The 20,241-nt window shown below is 35.9% G+C and overlaps 1 protein-coding gene across 4 annotated transcripts in view; it reads right to left on the bottom strand.

Annotated features, from left to right (window-relative positions):
• Window positions 1-11,456: 11,456 nt before the first annotated feature.
• Window positions 11,457-20,241, bottom strand: part of LOC137639186 (hatching enzyme 1.2-like) — a 10,423-nt gene continuing 1,638 nt past the window's right edge. The window contains exons 3-10 of one of the 4 annotated variants that reach the window (XM_068371480.1): window positions 20,159-20,222; window positions 19,486-19,583; window positions 18,771-18,846; window positions 17,339-17,456; window positions 15,860-16,107; window positions 14,197-14,306; window positions 13,491-13,593; window positions 11,457-13,005 (exon numbers count right to left, since the gene is read on the bottom strand). In XM_068371480.1, coding sequence (XP_068227581.1) covers window positions 12,881-13,005; window positions 13,491-13,593; window positions 14,197-14,306; window positions 15,860-16,107; window positions 17,339-17,456; window positions 18,771-18,846; window positions 19,486-19,583; window positions 20,159-20,222 — 942 coding nt within the window. In that variant the 3' untranslated portion in view covers window positions 11,457-12,880. The remainder of the gene's footprint in view (window positions 13,006-13,490; window positions 13,594-14,196; window positions 14,307-15,859; window positions 16,108-17,338; window positions 17,457-18,770; window positions 18,847-19,485; window positions 19,584-20,158; window positions 20,223-20,241) is intronic. The other 3 variants (XM_068371482.1, XM_068371483.1, XM_068371481.1) reach the window with 3 other exon arrangements.

Here is a 20,241-nt window from a genome sequence, read left to right as displayed (position 1 = left end):
ATATATATATATATATATATATATATATATATATATATATATATATATACATATACAGTATATACATATGTGTGTGTATGTGTGTATTTAATATTTGCAGTGGATATTCGAAACGTCAAATGATAAAACAGAATGAAATATGGCAACTCGATTTGTAAAATTTTAATGCTTTTACTGTCTTTGATTCGCTAAGGTTGGAGAGGGCTCCGCCCATTTCATAGTAGAAGTAAGAAGAGCAACACCTTGTCTGTTTTGTCATGGGAAAACTAGACATCTGACGAAAGATTTCCCCCGAGTGTCTGCGTTCTTTTGATTCTAACTGTACAGTACCTCTTGGGGTACTCCCTCACCAGGGTATGACTACTCCCTCTTCCCTGAGCGTGACAGGAATATATATATATATATATATATATATATATATATATATATATATATATATATATATATATATATTCAAGTAAAACTCGTCTAGCTCGTCTCCACATTTAAGGTTTAAGAATTTGCACGCAAATCCTTTGCCATTTTCATTTGGTAATCGTAGCTCCTGACTGCCTCTGCCAGCCCCAATATTAACAGGCCATTAAGCGAAATTAGAACCTAACGAGGAGCCCTTTGATCATCCGCAGCTGTGAGAATATAGATTTCCTTTTTTTTCTTTTTTTTTTGTTGTGGCCGTACTACGTATTTCTTGCGGCCTCTGAAAGTTTTTGTTACAGTTGCTCTGAAGAAGGAAGATGATGAACCTTTCTAGATCTACATATTAGTTTCCTATATCTTTATTTCTCCTGATGTTTTGTTGCTTCAGGGGAAGAAGAAGAAGAGAAATGCCTCCTCGGAGGAGATCCTTTGAGGCAGCTATAGGTTAAGTCCCGGCGCGTGAACAGTCTCACCCCACATGAAAGGTATCGGAGGTTTATTATACAACCAGGCAGCCTTGTGTTACCGCGGTCTTCTTTATACAATACTTCTTCCGGTCGCCATTGATCTACAGAGAGATATCTGATTATTGGCTGGTGTGTTGTGCGGTCGCTTTATTCCCCGTCTCCATTCAGATACATAAAGGGAGAATACATACGTCCATGCAAACGAACATGAGGTCTTTGCTTTATGTAGAATAAACGACTTTGTAACTCTATGTTGCAAAAAGGCAGGAGTTTTTAAGGTTGCAATGAGGTAAAAAAGATGAATCTCGCCTCCATATAAAAGAAAATTAAGATTTCAGGTAATATGTTAATAAGATTTTCTATTTGGCAACACTTCACCTCCTGTCTCAAAGGGCCTTTTAATTTTTCCATTAATTTTTACCTTTCTCGCCAGAGCTACTGACACAAATGCTGCCACAAACGCATCATTCTTAGTAAACTGGACCAGCTGGAAAACTCTGAACCTTTTCATGATAGGGAAACCGTCTCAAATAAAAGATCAGGAGCTAATAAGAACAATAGCACGAAGTTTGGGAAATTTTGGTCTGATCCCTCACAGCAAACCAATCTAGTATGGGTTGCCCTGAATAGTACAGCTTCGCTAATCATGGCGACACCCAAACCCTTTCTCCGCTAGAATAGACTTACGTGAACATTCTTTCATTTCCCAATAAAAAAGACGTATACATTTCAGTTTTAACAATTCCTAAATTCACTAATTCGTATTTCTACGGGGCCTAAATCAAAGAAGGGGAGATTTATTCATTGAGACATAAGATAATATAAAGTTCAATTACATTGAAAGGGTAATGGAAAACCTCATTTAATTTAGTTAGACAAATCTCTCTCTCTCTCTCTCTCTCTCTCTCTCTCTCTCTCTCTCTCTCTCTCTCTCTCTTTTCATTCATTTATGTTCTTTACCTTTTATCAAAAAAAATTTCTAACAGTTACACTAGCACAGTGGTTCTTAAACTTTTTTGCCTTGCGCCCCCCTTCTGCATTAAGCATAGGTCCCACGCCCCCCCCCCCCCCTCCCCACCCTTGAAATTTTGGCCAAAGTAGAAAGTACCGTATGTATGCATGTATTGTTTTTATAAACAATATGTTGGGTTTTGTATGCTAATATACTTCATTGGTTATGTGAGTATATGGATGAATGATAGATTTTTATTTCATTGCTGTTGATTTTTTATAGGAATGCACTGTACTATATTTCAATAAAATAAACATTGTTCATAGAAAATGGGTAAAATAAATATATTATGATGAAACAAAATTTTATCATAATCTTTCTTCAAACTGTTTTAGCATTATAGAGATTACAGTTATTACATTAATAGAAAATACTGGAAAAAAATACCAATTACTGCAAAAATAAACATAATTTTACTCTTAATACAATCATTCATGGATCATGACCACATCAAAACAATATTGCACATCCTACTTAGTAATTGATTTATCAATATTTGTGTAGTATTGTAAAACAAAAGACATCATAATTACTACATTTTTATTTTCATTGTTACTATTTTAACTACTTGCACCCCCCCTTGAAAGCTCCTAGCGCCCCCCAGTTTAAGAATCACTGCACTAGCATGTCAAAATAGTTGGCCTTTTTATATCCATCTCGATATCAATGTAACAGACCAGGGAACAATGTGAAAATACACAGGAAAGGGAAGAGAGAGAGAGAGAGAGAGAGAGAGAGAGAGAGAGTGAGAGAGAGAGAGAGAGAGAGAGAAGGGGAGTGGGGAGGGGTGCTAGTTATAGAAACAGCATAAGATCTGAAGAGCGAGACGGACTGATGCAAGAAGTGAGGAGAGGCACCAGAGAGAGAGAGAGAGAGAGAGAGAGAGAGAGAGAGAGAGAGAGAGAGAGAGTTTTGAATTTGGCATCAGCATTCAAGCAATGCGCAAATTAGCTTTTAATATTCATTTGCTTAGATCTTTAAAGTACTCTTATCAAGTGAAAATATATGTATATATATATATATATATATATATATATATATATATATGTATATATATATATATATATATATATATATATATATATATATACATATATGCATATACATATAGGGTATATCCATATAGATAAAGGCGTCAATAGGCGTGGGCGGAGATGATGATGATGATGATATTAATAGATATATCTATAGCTATACATATATACACACAAATATATAAACAAGCATATATATATATATATATATATATATATATATATATATGCATATATATATATATATATATATACATATATATATATATATATATATATATATATATATATATATGCATACATGTGAAATATTTTGTTATATCTTAGTTCAAACGTTAAGGGCTAATACCTTGTCCCAAGAACCCCTGCCCGGAGGTAAGAGCCGGGCAATCTGAACGAACGAACAAAACGCTTCTGTTCCAAAATTATACTTTGAAATGTCAATATTTCACTTCGATAGGTTGGAAGAACGAAAGATGTAACGAAATTAGAGGTGAAAATGATGGAGAAGACATTCGCTATTGTGTGATTATTCAATGTCCAAAAATTACAGATTTCGGAGTTTTTATCTTTATTTTATGATCATAAAGAAGTTAATGTTTCTTTCAGTGCTGAATAATAGCACTCAGAAGAATTCTGTAAGAAGATATAGTTTTTTACTGTACACAAACGATTACAGCAAATGTTTCTCTTTCAGTGCTGAAACAATAATAATTCTCATTAAAATTTTGTCAAAATTATTTACTCCTATCGACTTCGTCTCACCGAGTGGACGACCTTTCTATTACCGTTATCCAGGTGAAGAAACCAATAACACAAAGAATGAATAGAAGAAGTCAGCAATTGTCAAAAAGTCAAATCAAGGAAATAACTAAACGGAAGCACGCACAGCTAACGCCTGTGGCCGATAAATGAGCTTGCAACAGACCTTCGATCCCAGCTACAAGGAGTAGGTAAACACGCGGGAAAATGCCAAAACAAAATTTGTTTATTTCGTTTTGTTTGTACTTGTTTCTTTAGAGAATTTAAAAATGCATATAATTAGCATCGAAGGAAACAAGATCTAGGACTGACGTCTACAGCAATGTCAAGAGAGCTATAGATTACTTACAGATAAAAGTTTATTTTTGTTTCACGTGTGAGAGAGAGAGAGAGAGAGAGAGAGAGAGAGAGAGAGAGAGAGAGAGAGAGAGAGAGAGAGAGAGAGAATGGATGCGACCTCTTTGCCCGAGGAACAAACGTCTAGAGTAGACTAATTAACACCGTCTCCATGCTCTTACCTGCCTCAAGGGCAGTTGGGAGTTGTGGAAGATTGGCCCTCTCTACACACTCCACTCTCACTCCATTTTCCTAGTCTCAGATATTGGCCTACTCCACACAGCAATGTACCAGAGTTTCTTTCAGAATTAGCCTCTCTCTCTCTCTCTCTCTCTCTCTCTCTCTCTCAAGTGACTTATCTGACTCTCACTCTGCATATTCTGCCGCCTCGCCATCGACTTCTCGTCTCTTCACGTGCGTGTCTCCGTCATTGCGCGCGCACGTACACGCATATTGCGGTGTTTTAGGTCTGGCATGATTCTACATTTCTGTGATCGAGAATTTACGGAAATATTATTTATTTTCCTAACTATAATTCCATGTTCTATATAGACTATTATATATCTCTGCAGTTTTGATATTAGTGTCTGCTTTAACGTACAGTTCATTTCTTTTATGTTTCATATTTCATTATTTCTTAAATAAACATAAAAAGTATAAAATTATAGATAAACGAAGACAAGACGACAAGATTCTCCATGACTATCTGGGATCCATATTCCAAGTGACATTAAGTATTTTGAAGAGTGATCTCAAAGATTGCTATTTCAAACATTTTGTGTATCGTTTCTCTGCGTGTTCAAGATGTAAATCTTGCATTGGCTGGCGATTCTTTCTTTTTTTTCTCAATTTTTTTTTGTAAGGATGAAGATTTTTTTTTATTGTTAATCAATCATTCTCTTTCTTCTAAAACAACGCATGACAAAAGTCTAACTCTGATGCATTATATTATGTTTCTTGTGTAGGAAGAAATATGACGGACTTTCACATTATAACTCTCTCTCTCTCTCTCTCTCTCTCTCTCTCTCTCTCTCTCTCTCTCTCTCTCTCTCTCTCTCTCCATCACAAGGACATTTTCGTAAGTCATTCAATCTCAAGGAATAGAAATAGATGGGAAAATGTTGACGCGAGCGGCCTACTGCAATACGGTGGGACTAAGACGAAAAATAAGGTCATATTCAATTTAATCAACTATCATAAAAATGTCTTAAAAGAAGACATAATATATCCCTTTTTTCTTACAATTTCTAAAGATTTCAGAACTAAAACTTCGTGCCACGTGAATGACAAAGAGCATGCTAGTAATAACCTATGGGAAATTTCTTATTGAAAAATAATTTATGATAACCAGCAAGAAAAATATTCACATAACAAAAATGAATATCAGCATAACCGGAATTTCCTTGTACAGTAATGAAATGTAATATAATGTAATGGCAAACATCAAAAGGTTTCCTTATCTTACCTTTACTGAAATTATCCCTAACTTGACAATACTGAGCATTAAGTCGCAGGAACATAATTCAAACTTATCATAGGTCAAGCAGAGCAGAACAAAGGTCAAGCACAACAGGACAAAGGTCAAGCACAGTAGAACAAAGGTCAGGCACAGTAGAACAAAGACCAAGCACAGTAGAACAAAGGTCAAGAACGGTAAAACAAAGGTCAAGAACGGTAAAACAAAGGTCAAGCACAGCAGAACAAAAACCAAGCACAGTAGAACAAAGGTCAAGCACAGTAGAACAAATGTCAAGCCCAGCAGAACAAAGGTCAAGCACAGTAGAACAAAGGTCAAGCCCAGCAGAAAAAAGGTCAATCACAAAAGGCCAAAGGTCAAGCCCAGCAGAACAAAGGTCAAGCCCAGCAGAACAAAGGTCAAGCACAGCAGAACAAAGGTCAAGCACAGCAGGACAAAGGCCAAGCACAGTAGAACAAAGGTAAAGCACAGTAGAAAAAATATCAAGTCCAGCAGAACAAAGGTCAAGCACAGTAGAACAAAGACCAAGCACAGTAGAACAACGGTCAAGCACAGCAGAACAAAGGTCAAGCCCAGCAGAACAAATGTCAAGCACAGTAGAACAAAGGTCAAGGCCAGCAGAACAAAAGTAAAGCACAGCAGAACAAAGACCAAGCACAGTAGAACAAAGGTCAAGCACAGTAGAACAAATGTCAAGCACAGTAGAACAAATGTCAAACGCAGCAGAACAAAGGTCAAGAACAGTAGAACAAATGTCAAGCCCAGCCGAACAAAGGTCAAGCACAGTAGAACAAATGTCAAGCCCATCAGAACAAAGGTCAAACACAGCAAAACAAAGGTCAAGCACAGTAGAACAAATAACAAGCCCATCAGAACAACGGTCAAGCACAGCAGAACAAAGGTCAAGCCCAGCAGAACAAAGGTAAAGCACAGTAGAACAAAGGTCAAGCACAGTAGAACAAATGTCAAGCCCAGCCGAACAAAGGTCAAACACAGCAAAACAAAGGTCAAGCACAGTAGAACAAATAACAAGCACAACAGAACAACGATCAAGCACAGCAGAACAAAGGTCAAGCCCAGCAGAACAAAGGTAAAGCACAGTAGAACAAAGGTCAAGCTCAGTAGAACAAATGTCAAGCACAGCCGAACAAAGGTCAAACACAGCAAAACAAAGGTCAAGCACAGTAGAACAAATAACAAGCCCAATAGAACAACGGTCAAGCACAGCAGAACAAAGGTCAAGCCCAGCAGAACAAAGGTAAAGCACAGTAGAACAAAGGTCAAGCTCAGTAGAACAAATGTCAAGCACAGCCGAACAAAGGTCAAACACAGCAAAACAAAGGTCAAGCACAGTAGAACAAATAACAAGCCCAACAGAACAACGGTCAAGCACAGCAGAACAAAGGTCAAACCCAGCAGAACAAAGGTCAAGCACAATAGAACAAAGGTCAAGCACAGTAGAACAAATGTCAAGCACAGCAGAACAAAGGACAAGAACAACAGAAGAAGGGTCAACCTTATAATAAACGTCATAAAACGTCTCGAAGATAAGCAAAACCATTCTACACTAACAAAATAATAATCCTTTTTTTTTATCGGGAATAGGATAGTCTGCCTATTACTTCACGGTTTCTTAAACCGAAGATATGCTCATGGCGTAAAAATCATAAAATGTTCCTAACAAAAATAAATACTATTAACCCTGCTCTTGAACTTTATATACCTCCCTTCCCTCTTACTTCATGATGAGTACATTTTATTTTCCTTTAATTTTACAATTTTTTTTTTCATGATAGGCCTATACGAAAGTTCATCATTGGGATACTTCTTGTGTCTGTGAGGTTACTCTTTTTTTATAAATGATATTTCTGTGAAGGATATAATATTTTTTTTTTTTTCATGTGATTTGAATCACATCAAAACGGTTCTGCTGCAACTCAATCTTGAGTCAGATGGAAAATTTTACGAAGTTTAAATAACCAAAATTGAAAATTCGAGAATTTAGAGCTTCAGATTTAAAGGTTTAGAGGCGCTCATGAATGGCAGAGGCAAGGAACAGTGACATTGTCCTATCAAGCAGGACAATGCCCTAGAGACTGACCATATATACATATGATCAGCGGCCAAGCCCCCTCTTCACCCAAGCTAGTACCAAGGAGGTTCAGGCAATGGCTACTAATGACTCAGCAGATAGACCTATAGGCTCCAAGAAACCTCCCATCCTTAGCTCACAAGGATGGTGAGGTTGCAGCAACCAAAGAAACTAACGCGTTTGAGCGTTCACCAGTCAGGGACGTTACCACATCGTATAATAAAACAGGTACCAACATGAATAGCCTTATACAATACTTACATTGACAAAAAGATTCTCTGGCAGACAAATAGACAAACTAACAGGGTGGGATTGAATTTTACTCGTGGGTTGAGAAAAAAAAAAAGTAGCAACTGCAATTCGAATAATTTGAAGAAAATTATAAAAGCCTTATCATTAAAGAATAAAACAAAGAAATATGAGAAAGGAAAAAATTAGATAAGAAAAGAAAATATGGTTGAGAAATATTTCCTAATAAATCCAAAATAATTAGCTAAAAGAAAGCAAATTAAAACTAAGAGATCCTGACATTTAAACACTCAGACAGAGCAAGTTCACAAGAAGACAGAGAACAAATCATCCAATGAATTACCCACTTACACACACAGACACACACACACACACCCACACACACACTCTCTCTCTCTCTCTCTCTCTCTCTCTCTCTCTCTCTCTCTCTCTCTCTCTCTCTCTCAACTAAGTAAAAGTGAATTCGGAACTATAAAGGAAACCCTAGCTCATCTTATCGCATTCGCTTTAGGTTGTACCTACACACTATTCTGCAGTGGACTCTAATAGTAACGGGTGATAACGATTTTATATATATATATATATATATATATATATATATATATATATATATATATGTGTGTGTGTGTGTGTGTGTGTGTGTGTGTGTGTGTGGGTTCATTGTCAAACGTGTCTCACGTGTGTGCATTATGTGCACACATGTACATATATGAACGAAAGGCACCACACAAGCTCGTGCTTGTATCTAGTTAGAGACTATATTCAACTTTGCTTTGCGGAGAAAAAGAGAGTGAGAGAGAGAGAGAGAGAGAGAGAGAGAGAGAGAGAGAGAGAGAGAGAGAGAGAGAGACTGGTGACAATGGACGGCTTCCTCTTTAAGCTGTAAAAATCTATAGTTTAAGTGTCAAGCAGCCTACTTAGTTGGCTCTCTTGCGGAGTGAGTCGTCGCGTGTTCGAACATCTCTAATGTTTCAGACGTTTTCGTCTTGTGTCTTTTATATTCAGTCTTAGTTCAATATCGTTTAAAAAGAATAAGTGATTTCATCGTTACTTTCACTGTATTTATTAATTGTGATAGGCCTCGCACATGAACACTGTCATGTACGAAAATGAAAAATAAACAATTCTTCAAGATGCTTTAAGATGTCCATTTGCTTCACAAGATCTTAATTACCTCGAGATGTATTTGGTCTGGCGCGTTCTTCTAAAGAGCTAAACGACTTCTTTGCCATTGTTTTAAGCGCTCCTTCCAATTCTCCCCACCCCCCAACCCCAGACCAGTCGGCAAAATGCTCCTATTCTAATTTACTATTACTACTATTAATACAGCCTGGCAACACGAATACAGTAGTTCATAATAATAACGTTAATAAAGTGCCTCTGTTTGAAGGCACGGCATTGATATAAAGGACAAAGCAGGTTTGACAATGAATAGACTCATTAGCTGAGCTACGAATCCCGTGGTGTTAACCAACTTTTTGTTTTTAATCAAATGAACGTCTTGATGTTTAGCTTTCATAATTCATGCGTTAACGCGCTCTCCAGCTCTGACCGAAGAACCGAATATCCAAGATCCTTTCACACATGACATCAAGTGCCTCCCAGTCACCGCTCTTATCGTAGAGAGAGAGAGAGAGAGAGAGAGAGAGAGAGAGAGAGAGAGAGAGAGAGAGAGAGAGAGAGAGAAAAGGGGGGTTATTTGACGCCTTTTTAGAATGATACTACATCCTTTCAATTTTACTCTTTATTATGAAGTTTTAAGGATGCGGAAGTTTAGATCTTAGAGCTTCTGTCATCGATTACGTAAAAGAATGAATCTGGTATCAGGTGTTATTTAAGTCTATATGGTTCTGTCCATTTAATTTTACTCAAGTTTGTGACTCTACTTTTTCGAATAATTTTATTAATTTCTAATTAAATGCTTTACATCTATCAACAACCCATTTTCCAACTAGGGGTGTAGCTTGTAGTAATAATAATAATAATAATAATAATAATAATAATAATAATAATAACTATAATAATAATAATAATAATAATAATAATAATAATAATTATTATTATTATAATATCCCTCTCTCCGCAATTACATTTAAACTAACTTTTTTAAAATTTTGATAATGCAATGTACAGGATGCAATGCAATGTAGTGCATTTACTACTTCAGTATGTCTGCAAACTCAGTCAATGCCTCACGATCTGCACTTTCACTTACAAGTCAATCTAACGGTCCGGAAGTATGTTTCACTTGATCCATGATCTGCATACGTACAAACACATGTGCACAAACACAGACACACACAAGTGCACGAACGCAAACAGTTACACACGTGCACGAACTCAAACAGTCACACACACGCCCACGAACTCAAACAGTCACACACACGCCCACGAACAGACAGTCACACGCTTGCATGAACACACAGTCACACACACGTGCACGAACATAGATACATGTGCATTAGCACAGACAGTCACAAATACATAAATATACACACACATTATATATATATATATATATATATATATATATATATATATATATACATTATATATATATATATATATATATATATATATATATATATATATATATATATATATAAAACGTTGAACTTTTCGTTATTTATATTTTTCTATAGCTTAAACCGTGACTATCATTAGTTAAATTTTCCCTTGAGTGAATTTAACAAGTTATCTATATAGGTCGGTATTCTGGCCTGAGATCAGATAAAGTCATCGCCAAATCAATCCTGGCTTTTTTTTTTTTTTTTTTTTGTATTTATCGAGGTGGAATGATATTAGAAGCAACAGACAGAGCCAACAGTAACGACAACAGACAAAACCAACAGTTAGGACAACAGTCAAAGCCAACACTTAGGACAACAGTCAAAGCCATCAGTTAGGACAACAGACAAAGTCAAGACAAAGCCAACAGTTAGGACAACAGACATAGCAAACCGTTAGGGCAACAGGCTAACATTTACATGGATAATCCAATGGTCAACCAGGATGATTGCAGACTTGGCAAGATCCCTATGTAACACGTAAACGTTGGTATCAGTCCACAATTTCTAATTAAATAATATTTATCGTTGCAGTGTAAGTACTCCCAGGCCCTCAACATGGGCGCTTTGCTGCGTAGGCTAAAAGTAAATATCCTTAGTATATAGCACCTATGTCTATCCCTATATGTTTCGTTATGTCTCTCTTTTATGCTTTGATTGGTGAATGATTAGTCTACATTTGGATGTTATTATAGACAGTCGTTTAGCTGTTTACCTGCAGCTCTTAAATTACAAGCAACACTAATTAGCATTAGATTTACTTGGAACCGCCACGGAGACAATTTTACTCTTTGCGGCCACTTTTCAAAAAATACCACGTGCCTTTGTCGATACAAACCCCGATTTACGCTAGTGTTTATTTCCTCGGTGCCTTTAGTTATTCAAGTCAAGAAGTTAGAAATGATGTGTAAAAAAAACGATTAAGTGTTATGCCTACATCATGTTTATGGTATGACGTGTGCTTACAAGACTACCAAATATGTATATCCAAGTAATTAACCTAGCGTTAATTAAGATGACAAGAAATACGAACGGATATCTGAAAGCTGCCTCGGAGTTTGAGCAACATTATTTCCAAGGTTAGGGAGTGTGTTTATTTCACTACAGCATACACTCAAAAACGCACACACATATTCATTGTTATTATTTTTTTCCAAGCTTACATGGGAATATCAAATTCATACAGAGAAAATATTCACCATTAAATATTCGGTGTTAAAAGTTTAACCTAGGCTACTATATCTAATGTTGTAATAGCCACTAACCCGACAGGCAGACGAGAACAGCTTGTTTGTCACACTGTAGAAGCTTACCAAGACTACGGAAATTCCGTAGATGTCTGAGTTCGTGTCGGGAATTTCTTAATGATGGCTTCCTTTTTTAGCTGTTCAGGGTTTCTCGTAAAGAAGGATGGCCAGAGTTAGTCTCTAAAAACACTTTCACAAGAAGGGCAAATGCACGGCGGACAGACACTGTTACCAACTTTATGGTACGGGTGTCGGGTGGCGTTCACGGTTCACGCGTGCTGTTGACGTCATAGACTAAGAAACCATGGGCAAACCATCGAAGTGCCTGTTGTTGAAGCACTGGATGTGAGCCTGACTAAGGTCTACGTTGCCTGGCACAGGCCTGACCCTGACTGCAATCTGCTCGGCGCCTGACCCAAGTCGACTTTTATGTTAGCCTGTCTGTCTTGGATTGTTTGATCTGGTAACACTGTTTCAAAGAGAGCGAGTTGCTGCCAAAGCAGGGTGCGTGCCATATATTTGACCCTCTTGTTTAAGGGCTCAAGGGCTTTATTCTATAATCTCAGCCCAGGCGAATAGGAACTTCTCTTCTGAGGTGTCGTATTTGTTAGCTAGGCCTCGTATGAGGCGCCTCACTTGCTATATTCAAGAGTTCGTCATTGGAACTACTTCCTGAACCAAGGTGTCGAACGGCTATTTTTTCAAAGATCCCACAACCGATTAGATCTTATTTTTGTCATATCAATTGATGATTAAGAGCGAATTTTTCTCACTCCAACCAATTGGTTTTCCTTTTCACAAGTGACGTAGTTAGTGGAAAAAAATATAGTAGGTCTGTATTTCCTTCTTTTCTTTTTAACTTTAATATGCCATATAATATGCAACTTGGGCATTTCTTAACAGTAAGCCCATCGTGGTCCGATATCATAACGTGATGAGGACTTTGAACTTCCACATAATAAAGCGCATTAAGATTCACTATAAGGATATAATTATGTTATAACAAATATGTACAAATGTTTATATTGTCTGAATACGTAGTATTCCTCGGGAACTGAATCGTAAGAGTTTGTCTTTAGGAACCGGTTCGTCTCAGATAACAATCTCCTTCTTCTACCTATATACAATATCAAATTTAAATCATCAATACCACCAATGTCATTATAACCATCTCCGCCATAATTACCGGCACTTGAATCAAAACTTCATGAGATATTCGCCTATCCACACATTCCGCAGGTCGACGGACAGTTGTAAGCCATCCAGGCCCCTTGTTGACATTGGAAGCCATAAACAACTCTTAGCCATGGACAGTAGGCGGTTAGGTCCATACACGTTTCTGTAACTAAAGGGAAATCTGGTTAGAGAAACATTCTGGTAGAGGAAACAAAGTTTTAGGTCATATATGATTTATTTAATTGTATTGCTGTAGTAGTAGTATTCGTAGTAGCAGCATATATGATTGATCTAACGATATTGTTGTCAAGTAGTAGTAGTAGTAGTAGTAGTAGTAGTGGCTACAAGTAAACTATAGATTTATAACAGCTCCATGGGTGATGATTTTTACAGAAACATAACTACGACCACTCTTAATTCAAAGAGCTATATTAGCGGTAAAGCTTTGGAGACTATTCATTATCATTCGTACCCTTTATTGTTACTGATATTACGTATTACCATTATTGTTATCAGAAGTAGTAGTAGTAAATATAAAGATAGTAGTAGTTATTGTTGTTGTTATAGTGATTCTTATCCATGCAAAGATTTCTTTTATCCAAAATGTGTCCCAAACAGTATTTAAAAGTAATTGTAACAGGTAATAAAATTCACCTTCATTACCAAAAGTGGATTCTGCAACTGCTGGTGCTGCAAGGTCTTGCATCCGCACTCGTCTCTTACAATTATAAAGGAGATTCAATTTTATTACGTCCTTCTGTAAAATTAAGAGATTTTAAGTCTTCTAGTTTAATAATACGTACACATGATGGCCAAACAGTTACGTTTGTAATTCCTGAAGCTATTCAAAGTTGAGTTTCATAAACTGCACGGACCACTGAATGCATCATTGGGTACATGTGTATGCATAAATATTTTCCATTAATTTGTAGTTGCATATAGTTTTAGAAGAATCAGAGAATCCTTTCTTTTATTTATGCTTGCTTAATAAACTTCTCAACAGATTTATGATTTCAAAGAAACATTACATCACTAATTTCTAAGGGAAAAGAGGCCCATTGAAAGCACAGGCGGTGGATAAGGTAGGCCTACTAAATTATTTCCATTTGTTTTAAGATATCAGTATGTAGGGGTATTCCCAACGTTCATAAAATCTAAAATTCCCCTTCTCAACAAACTATATGATGTAAGCATAAAATCAAATGTTTCGAAAGATTATGACATTCTTTCATTGATTTTCGGCTATGCGAAATAGTCTCTTTCCCTCCTTTATTTTTAAATTTGTATCTAGCCACCCATCTTTAACAATCGACTGGATTTATTCTACTCCACTTAATCTTCAAATTTCAACATTACTTACCGATGACAAATCTTGCCTTTGACCCATTCTAGCAGTACGAAACTTAGGTGTGATTGTTGGTCTTTCCTTGTCCTTCGCAAATGTGTATCGTCCGTAGTGCATGATTGATACTGAAAAAGTCATAGTTTATTCAGTATGTAACACATACTCTTAGATAATTAGGAAACCACAATTATCTATCTATGGAGAGAGAGAGAGAGAGAGAGAGAGAGAGAGAGAGAGAGAGAGAGAGAGAGAGAGAGAGAGGGGGGGGGGAGAGAGAGAGAGAGAGAGAGAGAGAGAGAGAGAGAGAGAGAGAGAGAGTACCAAACTTGTGCTTCCATGTACTGTATCTATATTTCCTTCATTACAACGATAATATACGTGTAATACATTTCCGGTTTAGAACAGGTGTCATGTAGTCCGGAGCCCGCCTCTCTCGCAATTGGGCTTTAATTCATCTGGGTTTTTAAAAATTATAATGGGCTGATATTTTGGAGGACGGTTCGTTACGTCCTGTACATTGGGTCAAGACTAGCAATCTCGACACTATCTTATGCAATTTTAATATCTATTGCTTTCCTCAAAATAACGGAAGCAGCAGCATCTTTTATTATTCAGCATCATGTAGCAAGAATCGCTACGGTTAGCCTAGTAGTAATTGATGCGAAAGATTTAAAGATATATTTAGGCATTACTCTTACAACTGCCAAAAGAACGATAATATAAGAAAGTGAATTATAGTGGAAGGAAGTAAAATAAGATAAAGCTCGAATAGATCTCAAAATAAAAGATGGAAATTAAATGAAAAAAAAAAAAAACGCTTTTTGTCAAGAATACACAGTAGCCCTTTTCTTAATGGGGTCATTACATAAAGCTTTTTTAAGTGTTGACAATAGAAGAGAGGCAACTCTGAACAATACAATATTAAATGGGGCTGATTGAGATATATGGATGTTGATGGAAGTGGCTAATCTGAATACATGTTGGAAAATGAAAAGGTTCAAGAATGTAAAGGAATGAGTAGCCTAATGGATGAGGTTAGAAGTGAGATTTTGAGGCATGGTGTAGTAGTAGCGGAGTTGATCGGAATGGGCAAATTGTTTATCTGTGAAGGAAATGATCTGGTAAATTATTCCAAAGGAATATTGCTTGTTTGAGTAATGGAAATGGTTTTATTTTTTACTATTTAATATAGACCTACCGCACTAGATGCAGTACCCGATCAATAAGCTTTTGTATAAAAATATCTGATATATTCTTTTGTCATTAACGTTACAAAATGAACAGGATCTGAGTCGTGATTTATGTGAATCAGTATATTAATGCCTATATTTTCCTTATAAACTAGTAGTTTACGTGGTCATACAAAAGTAAAAGTTTTTAAAAAGAGCCTAGAATAACTTAGATTATTTTTCCTTTAACTGAATAATTAATTTATTCTGGGAAAATAATTATATTAATTGATTTTCAGTGATCCTATGTTATGAGTACCTTAAAGAATCATTTCAAAAGAAATTCTAATAACTATGTAGACATCATTTTAGCTTAGTAATTCATATCTGCACATTTTGAATGTTTATCAATTAGAAAATCTAACCATATAAAACCCCAAAAACTGAGCCTATCGATGAAAGAAGAAAAAAAAAACCTACGTCTACTTCTTCTTTTGTAGGCTACTCACCATAATCATAGGAGACTCCGAGACTCGTAACCACAGACCAACTCAGTTTATTGAAGTTGTCACTTTTCCCAGGTTTAATGGCATCCCAATTGATTTCAAGGTACATGTCCCTATCGGGTCGGTTGTGCTCGTGCACGAAGCCAGCGGTATGCATAAGCTCGTGCAGAACGATGCCCTTATACACGCATCCATTTCCCAAGGATATTTCTTGCTTCCCAGTGCGTATTCGACCCCAGTAGCTCCAGCATCTGAAAAAAGGAGATTAATTCACCATGTGCGTATAGGAGTGATAGTTACCGATTGATCAACATATCTCCTCACATACTGACATTTCTCATCTTCAAATTTCTTATTTTACATATACACAGGTTCAACCACATTCATTCGTTTGTATTTAATATTTACACTTCATTATAAAAAAAAAAAAAAAAGCAGTTGGTTCAACAGTTAATTCCCTCGTGAATTCTTGCGAGGGATTCTACAGACACTTCTCTTCTCATCCAAATCTGTATCATACTCACCGGAGTCACCGCTATTTTTTCTGCTTCTCCTATTCTGTGAATTTCCTTTTCCCCGTTACACTCTCCCATGCAGTCTCCATTCTCCAGCCTTCCAAGTTTGTGTTCATTGCTTTATCTTACAACTTTCTATCTATGCTAAAAAAAGAAACTCTTTCTGCCACGTGCAGCAAACTATAATTTTACAAATATTTATATACTCTCTGAATAATCACTTTAGTTTCTCTTTAATGTTATATTACAATCTATAGTTTCTGCATTTTTAGCTTAGAAATACATTTATAACTATTTTGTTTTATTCCACATCTTTATAATTATAGAAAATTTTCATTCCATTCGCTAGGAGGATTAGCTGACCATAAAATCATAGGAAATTTAGTTACTCCTACATTTAGATGTATTGACCCCTTGCTTTAAACGCTTCTTCACTCTTATGCACTTCTTTGTAAACATCTTTTCCCACTTCTGTGTGGGGTCGATGTTATAATGAAGTGTAGATATTAAATACAAATGAATGCATGTGGTTGAACCTGTGTATATGTAAAATAAGAAATTTGAAAGTGAGAAATGTCAGTATGTGAGGAGATAGATTGATCAATCGGTAACTATCACTCTATCTTCCATGGCACATCCCCAATTTTGTTAGTAGCCGACATCAAAAGAGATAAGCATGCATGTATGATTATATGTCACATATGCACGCACATACAATTTAAAACTGCGGATTTCTATTCATTAGACTATTGTAAGTTCATTTGTAAATAACAAGTGATTTTTAAGCTGGTAAATTGCACGCCCATTATAATATGGTCTCGTTTAGAATGTTTTCAGATGGATAATTCACTGGCAACACCACCACTTGCACTTGGCTACCCACCCGACTTGCACTAATTACAGCATAAAAAAAAATATTGCTGAAATATGATATAGAAAATAACAATAAGCATCTTGTATAGTTTACCCTTCGCCCTTAACCAAATGAAGATAATCCTCTTGGTTGGTTCGAGAGATGAACTTCAGGCATGTCTTCTCGTGAAAGGATTCCATCGCCTTGCTGATGATGGAGCGTTCTCTCGCATCTGTTGATAAAGATAAAAGATAGGTAAATAGGGCGCTAATTATACAATGAGATCAAGGGTCAGGTGCTATGACCTACGAGGTCCTTCAGCGACCTCGTATGAACTTTAATGATTATGGTGCTGGAGGCCTAGGCCCTAAACTAATTTAGGCTAACAAAATTAATGACACTCTATAATTGTTTATGTTCATGGGATCTCTCTCTCTCTCTCTCTCTCTCTCTCTCTCTCTCTCTCTCTCTCTCTCTCAAGTGGCTCGAATAAAAGATCCATTCGTTATTAAGTTAATCTTACAAGCACATCTAATTCTATTGTCTCTGTGTAACTTTCATAGCCTCTTGAAAACCTACAACAAAGTGTGAACCCTTTACTTCATTATGCTTTACTCAAAGTTCCACGAACGGATTACATTTACCTCCTTTGAGAATGCTTATCATTCTCCATGGGTATTAGATCCTTTATCTTGACTACCAGGTAAATTCTCCTTCACTAATTACTGCCATCATCCTTAAAGTATCAACTCGTGTAAATGACACAGATAACTTCTTACCTTCAAGCACATGCATCTATTAAAATTTCACGATTCTCTCATAATTCACATAGAATTCTAGATAAACAGTAAATGGTTCGATTGACATAATTCACCCTTTTTCCAAGAATTTGACTTCTCACATTTCCATCTGCAGCTCCATTAAAAATTTTAAAAATCTACCGTTTTTAACAAACTACCTTCTTCGTAATAATTCTTCAGCATTGGCAATACTGTATATTTATCTATACAGATAAGCTTTTCTAGGCCAGTTTATATAATCTGCAATGTAGTTTTTTCAACTTTTTTCTCTCAACCTTCTCATTCACATCTTTCTTAAGAAGCACAATTTTGTATACTGAGCAGGAGTTAGTTCTGGTGCGAAGACAGTTTAACCCAACGGCAACATGACACAAATTCTAATTATTGTTCCTTAATATCTTGTATTCCTCTTTTTCATACTCCTCTATGTCTTTGTCGTTTGACCTTGTAAACTTTAACAGTTTCAGATAGAAAACATGGGCAATTCGGTGGGATCATAAGGGAATGAAAATGTTCAAAATTCTTCATTGGCAATTCTGTCCTCCATTGTCAGGTCGAAAACTTTACTATCGAGAGAAAAGGGACCTGAATGAGTTTCTTTCAGCTTTAATCTGTATTCCTTAAGCTTATTTCTAATACCCTTGAATCGGAGGATTTTCATCTACCCAGCACAATTTCTCTACGATTGAATATCAGTAAAAGCAATATGTGTAATGAGGAAAATATATTTCGATAGATCTACATACCAAAAGCGTCGTCGACGATGAATGGAACAACACCACCGGGCCATAATCTTCTTCTTTTGGAAATTGAGGTTCTGTCCTGTAAAACGAAAGTTGGAATATTAGAGAAATGTAAAAAAATCATCAATGGAGAGACTATCGTACATAGAAGTGGAGGTAAATAAATACACATAAAATCACAATCCGAAAAAGTCGAAAGAATCAAGTTTTCAAAAGGTACATAGCCTAACCTTAAACACTAACAAAAGAGGTGTTAAAAGATGAAGTGATTTCGGCTTATCACCCTCCAATCCACATTAGCTATTATTATTATTATTATTATTATCATTATTATTATTATTGTTATTATTATTATTATTATTATTATTATTATTATTATTTCACCCTCCAATCCACATTAGCTATTATTATTATTATTATTATTAATTTCTAGTTAACTACAACCCTATTTTGAAAATCAAAATGCTAAAGCTGAAGAGTTACAACATTGAAACCAGTCTGCACTGAGCTTCTTTCCCCGTTAGAGTCCTTGGGCTTGTAGCATCCTGCCTATTTTAGGATCAGTGATAAACATTCGAGTTTCAATAGAATAAACCTTTCATTTATACATAAGTCCATATAATTTGCAGAGCTCCTCGTGCGCGGAAACTCTCACAACATGACAGAAATGAAATAAATAAAATGAAAAGTAGAACTATAAATAACCGGGAGACCTTACGTAAGCATCACTGAAGAACTTCTCCGGGTCATTTATCTTCATGTCCCCTTGGAAGAGGTCTTCCATTCCCGAGGACTCTGTCTCATCGTGATAGTCTTCTGGTGAACAGAGAAATTAATTAGTAGGATGATTCGTAGGCTAGTGAATGAATAAGTATACAGGCAAAAATTTAACTAATACACAAGTGTGCACACATATAAACGTTTACGTATACATGTAAGCACACTTATGAGCACACACACACATATACACACACACATATATATATATATATATATATATATATATATATATATATATGTATATATATATATATATATATATATATATATATATATATATATGTGTGTGTGTGTGTGTGTGTTTGAATATATACATATACATATATATATATATATATATATATATATATATATATATATATATATGTGTGTGTGTGTGTGTGTGTGTGTGTGTATGTGTGTGTGTGTGTGTGTGTGTGTATGAATTTGATATATGTCAAACATACACAGCAGATTTTCCTCTGGAATTTCAAAATAAAGAAAAACCTTTAGAACTTACTCCCATAAGGAAAAGTAAAGAAGATAATGCATGTTAGTATTGGTTTCGCTTTTTTTTTATAAGGAATGAAATGTCATTACTGCATAAGTGTGTCTGAGTTTTCCAAACTTACCTAAATTAGAGTAATCCAAGGCATCATGCATGTCAGGAGAATATCGTAAACTTATATTCCCAATCTGTAAGATGACAAAGCAC

This window comes from Palaemon carinicauda, chromosome 4 (genome assembly GCF_036898095.1).
Source record: "Palaemon carinicauda isolate YSFRI2023 chromosome 4, ASM3689809v2, whole genome shotgun sequence".
In the NCBI taxonomy this organism is placed as follows: Eukaryota; Metazoa; Arthropoda; class Malacostraca; order Decapoda; family Palaemonidae; genus Palaemon; species Palaemon carinicauda.
The sequence above is the reverse complement of the archived record's forward strand: the minus strand, read 5'-3'. Positions and strand labels throughout refer to the sequence as shown.